At 47.7% G+C, this 12,545-nt stretch overlaps 4 protein-coding genes across 4 annotated transcripts; 3 read left to right on the forward strand and 1 right to left on the reverse strand.

The window, feature by feature from the left end:
- Positions 1-845: 845 nt before the first annotated feature.
- Positions 846-1,185, forward strand: BO79DRAFT_252622 (uncharacterized protein; the record flags this gene model as incomplete). The annotated part of the gene is made up of 2 exons (XM_025685940.1): positions 846-956; positions 1,015-1,185. 2 exons carry the CDS (start codon positions 846-848, stop codon positions 1,183-1,185), a joined length of 282 nt encoding a protein of 93 aa, XP_025541928.1.
- Positions 1,186-2,834: 1,649 nt separating this feature from the next.
- BO79DRAFT_280298 (uncharacterized protein) lies at positions 2,835-3,929 on the forward strand (the record flags this gene model as incomplete). Its single annotated transcript, XM_025688047.1, has 1 exon — positions 2,835-3,929. Exon 1 carries the CDS (start codon positions 3,012-3,014, stop codon positions 3,927-3,929), a length of 918 nt encoding a protein of 305 aa, XP_025541929.1. The 5' UTR covers positions 2,835-3,011.
- Positions 3,930-5,590: 1,661 nt separating this feature from the next.
- Positions 5,591-7,138, reverse strand: BO79DRAFT_169215 (amino acid transporter; the record flags this gene model as incomplete). Its single annotated transcript, XM_025679469.1, has 2 exons — positions 5,706-7,138; positions 5,591-5,650 (listed from the first exon to the last, which is right to left on the reverse strand). Exons 1-2 carry the CDS (start codon positions 7,068-7,070, stop codon positions 5,591-5,593), a joined length of 1,425 nt encoding a protein of 474 aa, XP_025541930.1. The 5' UTR covers positions 7,071-7,138.
- A 4,162-nt stretch (positions 7,139-11,300) lies between these two features.
- On the forward strand, positions 11,301-12,273 carry BO79DRAFT_280304 (class I SAM-dependent methyltransferase; the record flags this gene model as incomplete). The annotated part of the gene is made up of 1 exon (XM_025688048.1): positions 11,301-12,273. The coding sequence occupies one exon, from the start codon at positions 11,301-11,303 to the stop codon at positions 12,204-12,206; it is 906 nt and encodes a 301-aa protein (XP_025541931.1). The 3' UTR covers positions 12,207-12,273.
- Between the last annotated feature and the right edge of the window lie 272 nt (positions 12,274-12,545).

The raw sequence follows: 12,545 nt of genomic DNA on the forward strand, positions 1-12,545 counted from the left end.
ATTCTGAATCACTTCTTCCCAAATCTCTCGAACAATGCCACCCTTCAAAGGATGAGATTCGTGAGTAAATGCTGAGCCGAAAGCCCTCTTTAGGATAGCTTCGCACTTAAAGGGCATGTTTCCCAATTTAAATCTTAAAAGGCAATGCTCCTACATCAACTCCTGCGAAATTGCCTTGGTTATTGAAGGAAACTTGTCCTGAACCACCACGGGATTTCAATCCTTCGATATGAAACAAGTCCAATAAGTCACAAATGACTAGTTGTCGATCAACACCAAAGTGTTCACTAAGCTCCTAAGAAAGCTGTGGCGCCAGATGATCCACCGCGAGGGTGGGTCTAATGCTGCTAAGCTACGGAGGATCAGAGGCGAAGGATCCGAAGGATTCGGGCGGTAGTCGAACGCTGTCACCGAAAGGCCCCTGAACATGAATGCAGACGGGCCGGAAAATCATCGGTAAAACATTTCATGTAGCTAGTGGATAGCTAAAGCTATGTAAAGTGTGTTAAGCCACTCCTGGGAAGGTTGACAATCCTGACAGCATTAACACCGTCTTCCTCATATACTCTACGCATATGAATCCTTTACATCGACCCGTGGAAGTTACCTTTTCTAGATATGGGCAACTAAGAACCACTATACCCATATTCAATCCCTTTCGCGGTGCCCTAGGGTTGCCGGGGAACTCGTCCGTATGATCCTGGCACCCCGAAATCCAGGAAAGAACATATAAGGGCGCCCTTCCCTGTCGCACTGCAAAGAGACTTATCCACTAAACCATACAACTCAGTCAGCAAAGACACCTGTCAAACCTTTCAAAACTCTTACCCAAACTCCTATTCATCATGGTCCACCTCATGGCCCTCGGACTCTTTCTTATCAGCGCCCTCACCGCGCAGGCCTGTACATACTGCCAGTGCGAGTTCAGCGACAGCAGTCACTGCTGCGTATACTCGGTATGTACTGCCCCACACAGCGATACTATTTCCGAGAAGCTAATAAGCTTTCCTACAGGATGCAACCATCGGAGAGTTAGACTGTACCAGCATCTGCGCCAAAGCTCATCGGGCCGACGGCGTTAGCAATGCGGATGGCACAGCCGGTACTGCGTGCAATGCTGGAGGAAAATATGAGTGTATTAGTGCCATTACGGCGCAGGGTCGGACGCCTTGCTACACTGAGTGAAGGATATGTTGGGTTTGGAGAGAGGCTTTAGCGGAATATTAGTTGCATGGAGCATGTAGGAGGGTACAATCAGAAGCGTTGGCTTGATGAGAGAGATGTTGTACATTCAGTGCCTGAAATGACTCGTTTATATCTATACTGTTTCTCATCCTTGCTGTAACTGTGTTTCCTTACTTTGAGCTTGGGCGTAGAACCATAGGCCAATGGCATATCCCGAGGACATCTGACCCAAGGATCTCTTCTCGGGTACGCAGTATACGGAGTACTATTCGTTCCTTTCCTCAAATGCTACTGCCTATATGGCGAAAATACAGTCTAGAACAGGCCATCTCGTGGATTGTCCATTATTATCGAATCTATTTTCCCAAGAAAATAGTCTCTAGATTTGGTAGTATAGTATATAGTGTATTTATAGAAAACACTTTCTCATGGACTATTACCTTTAAACCTCAACACGACCTGACAGACATCGCACAGACCGCAAAAGCTTACCACATCCGCTCTCGATCTCTTTGACTGCAAGTCTTCTTTCCACACACTAATACTCGAGACTAACCTACCACAAAGGAACACCAAAATTATATGGCCAACATCAGCATCGTGGAAGCCGACCACGAAAGGGTCGAATTCCCCGCCACAGTCAACGGTCTCCCCACCGGATTCCCACCAGTCTTAGCACGACGTGGAGTACCCGAGTTCATGTGGGATCAAGACATGTACATCATCCGCCATATGGCAGAACGGCTCTCCAAAGACCAAAGTAGGGAGATATTTCTGGTGTGTTTCACATGCGGGCTATCGATTTGTTTCTACGGTGCCGCGGTGGATCGGTTTAATGATCGGCTGCGAACTTATGTTGATGGGATGAATGCGAGGTATGCACCATATGGGGTTGTTTGGGAGATGAGATGGGTTCCATATTGTGGGACTTTTATGTCTTATGAAACTTAGCTGGTATTAGGTATGTGTGTACTGTCAGGGATCATGAGGGGGATTATGGTTGAGATTTTGGTTCAGGAGCTGAAAATAGATACCTAGCCAGTATTGGGCGAGTTAATGCTATGTGTGTCCTCTCATGATTGGCTTCTGCTAGGTCTCAACGATGGGAACATGATTGCGATAGACCACAGGAGAGGAAGGGTGCACGAGATCCTGACTCAAAACCCTGGATGGAACGCAAGAGAGACGTGGTCTAAATGACAGATCATATGATTAGGTTGAAACTTCCTCGTGAACTTTTTTTTGGTTACGAGTGAGCACCTTAAATACCAACTAATAATGTTCTCTGGAACCTAGTGGGGTTGCCCCCCTAGCTTAAAATTGCTCGCTTCGGGACCATTGCTCGGATGTGGCGGGCCTGGAATCCTAATCGCCGGGAGGGGTTGTCGTTGGTTCCAAGCAACATGTCAACCCCGTTAACGATCAATTTTGGTAAACAGAACCTAATTTTGTGCTTGCACGATCATCGGCTCCGACTTCCATTGAGCTGTCAGTTGACCAGGCCAGCCTCTGAAGCTGTTCTTTCGTAACATGACCTGGGCGACCAATAGCTCAATGACATCTCACAAACATCGCGGCGGTGCATATAGTTTTCATACGTTTTACGATCGTGCCCAGATATGAGGATCTAGACGCAGTCTGCCACACGTCAGAAGTATCAAGTTTGTTTGCCTAATAATCAGGGGAAAGGCTCACTGAGAGAACCATAAAAGACCGAGCATAGCATGACAGCCACAAAGCCTCACCCTTACAACTTTCACCTCTACACTCCATGATGAACGCCTACCTCAACCAAGCCCAAAAACAGTCCCTCCTACTCACCCACTATGGATACTCAATCCGCCGACCTCCACGAAACCACAACCACTGAAACAAACTCCACCGACTCCCAACCACCAAACTATCAACCCTTAGAGCGTCTAATAGCCATACCCCGCGTATGCAATCTCACTGATCGACTCCTAATAAACCTCCCCTTCGTCCGCGCCTACACCGACATTCTAACCAACTTTGGGATCCCTGAAGAAGCCTTCCTCGAATTCATCGACGAGCTGAACATCATACAGGCCGGACACACAGCCCTGAAGTACATGCAAAAGGCCGGTCAAGTCATCCACTTTGCTGACCATATCGACCCCACGAAAATTACCACGCTTCTGGGACAATGTTCGGACCTCACAGCTCGTCTTATTCACATGGCATATATCAAGGGACCGTTTGCGCGGAGGACGGCCTACCTTAACAGAGCTAACCGGCTGCTGTTCCATCCCAAACATCTCGAAGTATCGATCGTCAGTGGGAAGCAGCTGAGGAAGATATTGGGCCTTCATCCAAAGTTCCCGCTTTGTGCGTCGCTATGTCCGAGGTGGACTGTACCATCGAAAACGGACCTTGTTCAGGGCCTGCGCTCGCGGGTTCGTGTACCTGGGAGACAGCTATGTCAGCTCATCGACTATGTTTATGACTTAGATCTTGCGGCGGAGGCGAAGAGGGGATGGAGCCAGGAGAATGGAAAGGTGCGGAGGGATGCGGCGAAGGTTGTTCGGGATTGGCAGGTTGTATCAGAGGTTCAACATGAGCTCTGGCGTGGGGAAGCTATCCTGTTGTATGAGATGGCGGGGCAGACTGCAGATCTGAAAGCGAGAAAGAAGCTGCTGAAGAAAGCAAGAGAGATGGATAAAGAGGTGAGGCATACGGAGAAGATTACCTGGCTTGTGGTGCAGAATTGGCAGGATTCGGCGTAATGGCGCTTTGGTTTGGCTGTACATGAGTCTGCCACAATTGTTAGGAGTTAATGGCAATGACATACCTCTTGTTCGGTTGTTATCCTAAGGGAGCGTAAGGGATGCGTGCATTCAAAGAGAACTCTGACTAGTCTTATCTTACACTGGCGAGGTGCTTATTGATCGGGGTTCTTCAACCGAACGTGCCTTCCGAGTACGGACTGTGCTCAAACACGCTTCTATACGTTGCATATACAGCACCTGGAGACTAAAGTGTCTATTCGATCCGCACATACTAATCTTGATGTAGGCAATCTACTGCATCAATATGAATGTTTTCTGGTTTACATGGTGGCATGAACAAGCACATTCAAATATACATGAATCGTTGATGCGCCCGTTATAGAAGGGTCTCCGATCGGCGATCCAAATATTTCCGGTAATACTACCCATGGGATGGGCTGCAAGACATTTCACATGTATCTGAAGAGACTACAATCGCGCACTTGCTAAGGAGCTCCGTACCATGGATTGAGCTCGGGAAGCGGAGTTCTAGGCCGGCCCTGTTTGAGCTGCGGTTAAAGTTCGGAGAGAGACAAATGAAGCACCTACCTCATGTTCTCACGAATATTCGGGACTGATGAACTACTGTGTTGATGATTGAAGTAAATCAAACTATTAGAGCTCATTAGCCCAAGAGTATATGGCATCAGAACGTCCGAACTAGGTGGGCCATGTACCTCGGAGTCGAGTGCTCACTTTTTTTCTTCATGACTTTCTGGCATTTATTCGTCGGCATTGGGATAGCTACATCTCAACCATTCCCTCCTTTCCAAAGACCTACATTGTATGCATATAGCTCCGCGATAGTTTACTCAACTTAATCTCCAAATTTAGATCACGTCCCCACTCGACTTTATTACCTAAAGAAAGGGTAGCCCACTCTGCTTTTCGCTATCGCCAATTTCCTTTGGCATACTTTATTGGAAGAATAATAATTAGGCTCGAGCTGTGTATTATTCCAGAGTTCAATTAGTGGCAGCTCTACCGTAATATATATTAGTAGTGAAATAAACAACTATCTAGGAATCTATATTCCAAAAGACAATGTGAACCCAGATATCAGGTTCCTTATAGAATTTGATGCTCCATAGAACAAGGTAATAGCGAGTCATCATGAGATGGTCACAGTGAGCTCAACAGTTCCGTTGTATATGAGATAACGTCTTTGATCATGGCAAATTGCGAGTGTGGTCGTCTATCAATTCCGGAACGGGGTCGAATTGAAGTGTGAGTCAGTTGTTATTGTGAACAGAGTCCGAAAGGTAGTATGGTAAATATGTTGCGGGCCAAGAACAGATAAGAATCACTGCCTGAGTGATGTTCGTTGTTGACATGTGGCGGATTGAAATAACAAGTGACAAAAGTCAACACAAAGAATCTCAGAGTAAAGGCTGTCCTGTCCTCTGCATCCCGCTTCAACAGAGCTCAATATATGTACAGGCAGCTAATATACAGTATTTTCTTTTCCAACGATGCAAAGCCAGTGTGGCGGTTATCATGTCTTCGTGAGATATGACAAGTTAGACATTCCAGATGGCATGGGAATCATCAAGCCGAATGGCTCGGTACAAGGGTCTATTAACATGTGTGGGCAATATATAATGATGAAAAAAAAGCTTTTATGAAACATCACCACAGGTGAAAGGGCTGTGGACATCACCTTCGCGGTAATTAAGTCGCTGTTGGATAGGGTTAGTGAAAGATTAGTTAAGAGGTGAGGGGGAGATAACTTACTATATCCTGAATACTCGAGTAAAGACCACCAACAAGAACAATGAGACCAAAGATAAAGACAAACAGATTCACCAGACTGGTCAACAGGTTCTCCTTGGAGTACCATGGCCCCTTGCGGATGAGGACATACCACATGATCGGGGGAAGGTAGAACGAGAAACCCGAGGTGAACAATGCCGATGTGATGGAGAGAAGATCATCAAAGAATGGAATAGCCTCTGCGATGACCCACGAGATGATGGTCAAGACAGTAATCACAGTAAGCCATGTAATCCAGCCCTTGGGCGTGTTAATGTACTTGGTCACACTGTTGGCGTAGATCCGGCCGTGAATCAAACGTCCAGCCACGATGGTGCAGATAGCGCCTGAAATGAAGATGACCGGAAGGGCAATGCCAAAGGCGATCTTGCTGACGAGTGTTCCAGCTGAAAGCAAGGCAGGAGACTGGACATCGGTGCCCACAAAGGCGTAGATAGTGGCGCCCGTGACAGTGTAGATAACAATCTGAAGGATGCCAAGAGACCAGATGGATTTGGTGAATTCCCTAGGGGTATGCATCTCATCCATGAACGAAAAGAGACAGCTGGCAAAGGTGTACGCAAAGACAATATTACTGATCGCGATGAACCCATCTGAGAAAGTAGGATCGCCTTGAGGAGTGGCCGACCAGTCCACGGCTGCCAAGCCTCCAGTGGAATCAGTACCCCGGATGCCAGTAGCGATGATAGTGATGCCAATAGCTGCCACGATCGAAACGAAATCCACGTAGCCGAGCCAGGCCATATCGGCAAAAGAGGACGGGATGGAGAGCAAGAGAAGAATCACCGCGGACACCACGCTCCAGACAACGGAGCAGATGCCGCTAGACGTGATATGGCGAAGGGCAATGGTGCCGGTTAAGCAATTGGAACCCGTCAGGAAGATCAGCTGAAGGATCAACATGAAGGTGAATAGTTCCCGACCCCAGGTACCCATAAGCAAGGCACCCGCATCACCATAATCCCGAACAGCCGGGAAGGCGAGCTTCACCTGCCCAATCACGTACGAGGTGTAAATGGCTATCAAGCCAATGCCGACGCAGCAGATAACGCCGGCCACCATGCCGAGAGATGCAAATGCGGAAGGAATAGATAACGATCCTAGGCCAATGGCCTCCACAATGAGCATGACCGTTAGACCCTTCCAGCCGAGGCGATGATACTTGGCTTCTCCAGCCTCGATAATCTGCTGTTCCCCATCGTCCACAGCGTCGGGCAGCTTGCCATCGACCCAGGCGTTCAGCTTTGCGGGGAGTGGCTCCTTGTTGGACTTACTGCTCCCATTGCCGGGGAGGTTGGCCTCTAAATTGCCAATTGAAGACTCCATAGTGAGCTGAGCCGTTCCGAGCTTGTACTGGACGCAAGACAGGGGAAGCAGCAACACATGAATAATCGAATCAAAGCTTGAATTTTTGTGGTGACTGTAATTCGCACCTCCCAGACATTGACATCGAGTTTTCACCGTCCTTTACCGCGGGGTATTGCTGTCCGAAACCTGATTACTCCCCGCCGTTGCATCAGTCACCATTGAGGCCCGCTGATTGGGTGGGGAGCGGGAATCATACCATCTGGGTCCAACATGGGCCAATTATGGGTTGGCGGGAAACTCACGCGTATTCCGCTTTCAACCCTTCCACGAAGAGTTTTCCTGCGGAAAACTGTGAAATTTTTGCACTGGTGGGTTCGAATTGACGTAGTTGCGCGATCTGTCTGTCTCCTCCACAGTAGCTACTTCATAACCGCCAATGAGCTTCATTTTTTCTTGCCAAATCTCACTTCAGACGTGAAAATAATTACAGTAAATGTAGCTTTGGCTTCCGCATCAATCACATGGAAGCTCAGTCTATAGTGTTTTGCTTGTCCAATCTTATGACGCTGTGCGACGGGCGATAAATTATATTCCGTCAGAATCCGGACGTGATTGGCAGCCTCCGATCTCGAACTGCCAATCCGATTTTAGAAGTCTTGGCGCCGCAAGGGATGATCGTTTGCAGCCTCAAGCCATGTGGGCGCCACCCACCCCAAGTTGTCCACCTGACCTGTCTTATCTGATCTGGGGGTGGTCCATCTGGGGCATTCTATTTAAATTTGGAAAATATTACTGGAGTGCGACAGTAAGATTTCTGCTATTATACAATCCATCCAGTAATACAAATGCTGCCTAGCGACTGTCGTGTCGATTTTTAGTCTAATAGAAAAAGGGCTGTGTATCCTTTACCTAATCCCTCAAGCCCAAAAACCCCCGCATCTCAGGGCTAGTAAAGGGTGGCTATGGGTGACAATAGGCTTCGTTGTTTCAAAGAAAAGAGAACATTGGCTGACTAGCCACGAGAGATTGGAAACACTAACAGTGATTGCCGACGTTTGAGTGAGTCCTTTACTCTGGTACAGGCTTGGTGACAAAGTCGGCTCCACTACCTTTCATGAAGGCGATCTCATCGTCATTCTTGCCTTTCATCCCACGCATGTAATGTGATGTCTGGCTCCGCTTAAGCTTATTTATATACTTGTCATGACGTGCCAATGAAGACGCAATATCAGAGGCCTTTCGAATTTGTCTACCGTTCCAGACTACCCTTTCGTGCTGATATAGCTTTTCGGCAAACTCTTCGACGCTGGTTTTTGCGATCGTCAGAGCCGGTTTTCCTGTCATCTCGATCTATTCTTTGCGATCAACTCCAGTTGGTCTAGGTTTATTTTCCAAATTTGCTTTCTCCGTTTCAGGGACAATTAAGGATAGCATAATCTGATGTGAATGCGAGATTCGAAGGCGTCATTGATGCGGGTAAGATCTGCAAAGCTGAGCAGATGCGATTAAATTCTCTTTCCCTTTATCTACTGTGTGTATTACTACGATTCCTGCCGATCCTCCTATATCTTGCTCTATCTTCTAGGGACAATCCTGAAATCCCATATCATTATAACTTAGACCAACAGTACCCGCTCTGGCCTGACCGGATTTTTTTCGGACCAAATAAGTACAGCTCTGCTACAACGCAGAAAACAGTGCAGATGACCCTTGGGGCAAATTATGTGCAAGTAAACGCTCCTCGAAGTTCGAGAAAATCGCAACAACCCAGGGACTTGCCATCTGGCTTTTTTTTTCTCGGGTCGACTTATTACTAGCCAACGGCAATTTCGATTGCGTGGTAGTTCACCCCTATCCATGATCCATGCTAATATGGCACTGCATCTATCCCAGGGCCAACGTCACTTTCTGTTGCATAATTTCTGTACGTAAAATCACTTTGCCTGACCATCCGGGGGCTTTTTATGCAGCTTACCCTTGACAAAGTGACTATTTGTGTAATTGATTATGTTAGCTCCCAGAAGAAAACGTTGTGGGATGAAGACCTCTATACTGTGATTGAGATGTCGTATGGGATCAGTCAGGAGGATGCATGCCGGGCTATTATGACATTCCTTATCACAAGCTCAACTGCCAGGACATACATCGAACAGAGGCTTCCAGTCAAGAATTTACTTTTGCTGCAACGTGGTGTACCACGTGGTGCTGGGCCGCCGGAACGGAGAATCCATTAGAATAGTTGCACAGATAGGTCGGTACTATTTTTTAGGCAGGAGCTATATCGAAAGCAAGAAGTCTCCGGGGAAGAGGAGCTTTGAGGCGAATTTGACCATCTTCAAGTTGAAGCATTATAGCACTTGAACATTTTTAGGGCTATGATACCAAGGTTCAGTAGCTATGAGATATTGGACTATGAAATGAATGAGGGTAGTGGTGCTTGACTTCAAAATAAGTCTACTGGTGACAATTTTGACCATATCGCCACAAGCATGCTACATGGAAATTTGTCACACGTCGCTGAGATCAGGGAGGCGGAGTCTACCACCAAACAGGCCCGGTCAGGAAATGAGAAATTCTCCATCAATTTGACAATCCCGCTCTTAGTCTCATAAAAATTCCTTTGTTTCTCTCTCTCCACTTTAACGTGGTTTCTTGGCTGTTAGGTCTAAGCGCCCCTCTAGCAGGGATTCATACAGGGGGACGGGCAGGTAATCCAATCATGCATGTGCTACTTGCCGGGCTCCCCTCACCACGCCTCACTTATCTATCGTCTTATTACTGATGCCTCCTCCCACTAAATAACTAGTGATTATGGATGTTCACCCACGCTAGTTATTACTAGTCACTGGGTTTTACCCTCCTACAGCCAAAAACGATCAAGGCAGGCAATCAGAAAATAACTACTAGCGGCTGCTATATCAAACAGTAGACCCCAGTCATAATATCCCCGCCCCGATATTCTCAAGGTTGAAAAGCCTTAAGGTTCGGGCCCTCATTCCTTCGAACTGTGGACCTGGAATGCGGTGGAGAACATGGCAAAGCTCAGTTAGTCATTGCTGGAGGGGCTGACAGCACGCACGAGCTCTCGTCAGTTGCTTGCCGTAGGAACAATGGGATATTAACAACCCCACCTTGGTTAGTCTCCTGTAAGCTAGCGAGGGGGTGCAGTGCTATACACAGCTTTGGATGTTGGCTTGGGATGGTGTAATGAGCACCACTGAGTGCGGTGGAGTATCTTGATAAGGTCCAACAAGACTCTGGTCTGGCAGCTTCACCCATCCATTCTTCGCTCGATTATACGTCCACCCCTCCCGCACCCCCCTTCTTTCTTCACACCCTCAAGTTATGGTCCTTTGTGATTGATTCATACGCCGATTCTGGCTTGCTCACCTGCAGCTCTTCTCGTATTTGATGCTGTGTGTATACGCTCCGTGCTATGCCATCAATCAAATGCTTTTAGCTTTTGAGTAATCTTGTTCTGCTGGTCATGTCGCTTCTTGCGCTTTGCTTTATGCGCTCATATGTAGGGAATATTGTTTGAGAGTATCTCAGGTTGTCATGGACAAGAAATCCCGGCTTGTTGAATAGGTCTGTAGATTACCAGTAACTAGATAGCTCCATTCAATTATTCTGTAGTCCTCCAGTTCAGATCAAAGTTATCGTACCAAGTCATAGCTATGTTAATGTACAGCATCAGTCCCATGTTCATCGAAGACCCAATTGTCCAATCACAATTTAGTGTACTTTCTCACCCGCAAGCTGCACTGACCCCTCATCTAAAGTGGGGATGACCTCTTTGTCCAGAAGCGCCCTATGGACTATTGACACGCTGGCCTGCATTGTCGGTTGTCAAGGAAGGGGCGGGAGCGGGAAGTCGAAGAACAATTACCACTGGATGGGCTCTATCTCAAGGATTGTGCGTCGGGCGAAACTGAGTCATGATGCCTGTCATGTCGGCTTCTTAACCGACCTCGAACGGCCGGTGTAGGGGTCAGTGAGCGGTGAACAACGAATTAGAGATGCTAGCATACACCAGCCTGAACTATGATACATCGTATAAGCACTAATCCGGCTGAGGAATAGTACGCCTCTTTTACACTCCCCAGTAACGGGCAAATGATGCGTCTCCTCATGAGCCTGGAAGTGTGTTAGGGTATCAACAAAGAACTATTTAAGGATGAGCATGCGCCATACTGAACACGTTCTTCTTTTCATCCCAACAAACTCTCCTCCTTGCACTTGGCCAAAATGACCGTCACTTCCCATATCGAAAACTACAACCAGTACACATACTGGACTTCTCCAGACCGGAACTTCCGATCCTCTGCCCGCTTGCACCTCCAGCACTTCCTCTACCAAAACACCACTGGCTATCTCCTGGAGCCCGCCATCGAGAAGGCCGTGACCGCCGCCCAACAGCCTCTGAAAATTGCTGACCTCGGCTGCGGTAACGGCATCTGGCTTACACAGCTACACACCGAGCTATCGAGCAAAAATATCACTGCCCAGCTTGACGGCTTCGACATCAATCCTACCCACTTCCCGGCGCCCGCCTACCTGCCCCCCTCGATCTCGCTGCAACAGCTAGACATCCTCGCCAATCCCCTCCCCGCCCACCTTCTCGGCACCTACGATGTGGTGCACATCCGCTCCTTTGGTAGCACTGTCTCAGGCACTGATCTTCTTACTCCCACACTATCCGTGGCCTCGTCACTCTTGAAGCCCGGTGGCTACTTGCAGTGGGAAGAAAATCGCGGCGACATATTCCTCGTCGAAGCACCAAGCTCTAAGATCCCTACTGCAGCCTGCGAAAGCGTTATGCAGGTGCTTAAGGGCGGTCTTAAAGCCAAAGGCATTAGCTACGCCTGGATAGATGAGCTCGATACCCCCCTGAGGGAATTCGGGTTCCAGGATGTACGCCTTCTTACACACGATAAGCGCAAGATCGACTATAAGGCTTGGACTGATGCGTATCTCATGGTTTTGGAAGACCTGACTCCTTTGTTTCCAACCAAGACTGATGCTCCCAATGCGCCTCTGTCCCGGGAGGCTTGGATTGAGATGTTTTCTGCTGCGGTTAAGGAGACGGAGAAGGGTGTTGTCTTTCATCAGAACCGGATCATAACGGCTGTGGGTCAGAAGCCACTTGCATGAACTTCGTTTCGTGTTCTTGAGAAGATATTCTATATCTAGGCCCACTATCCGGATGTGTCCAATTGGACTTCTGTCATTGTTATCTATCTTTTATGGCAACAATAATCAATACGTTACTCGTACAATTGTTGATGATCTCCCTCTCTGGAGCGGGGTAACATATAGGAGTCCACAATGTAGAGGGTTCTTTAGCTCGTGAGGAGTTAGTCTTGTCTTATTATTTCAGGCTCGTTATGGAATTGTATCCGCCAATACCTCTGTCACAAGACGTAATAGTTATAGGCAGTCTATATAGCTCCCATCTTAGAGAGACGATGAATCTCAGGCCACATATCGATA

Source organism: Aspergillus costaricaensis (assembly GCF_003184835.1).
Source record: "Aspergillus costaricaensis CBS 115574 unplaced genomic scaffold BO79scaffold_8, whole genome shotgun sequence".
Classification (NCBI taxonomy): domain Eukaryota; kingdom Fungi; phylum Ascomycota; class Eurotiomycetes; order Eurotiales; family Aspergillaceae; genus Aspergillus; species Aspergillus costaricensis.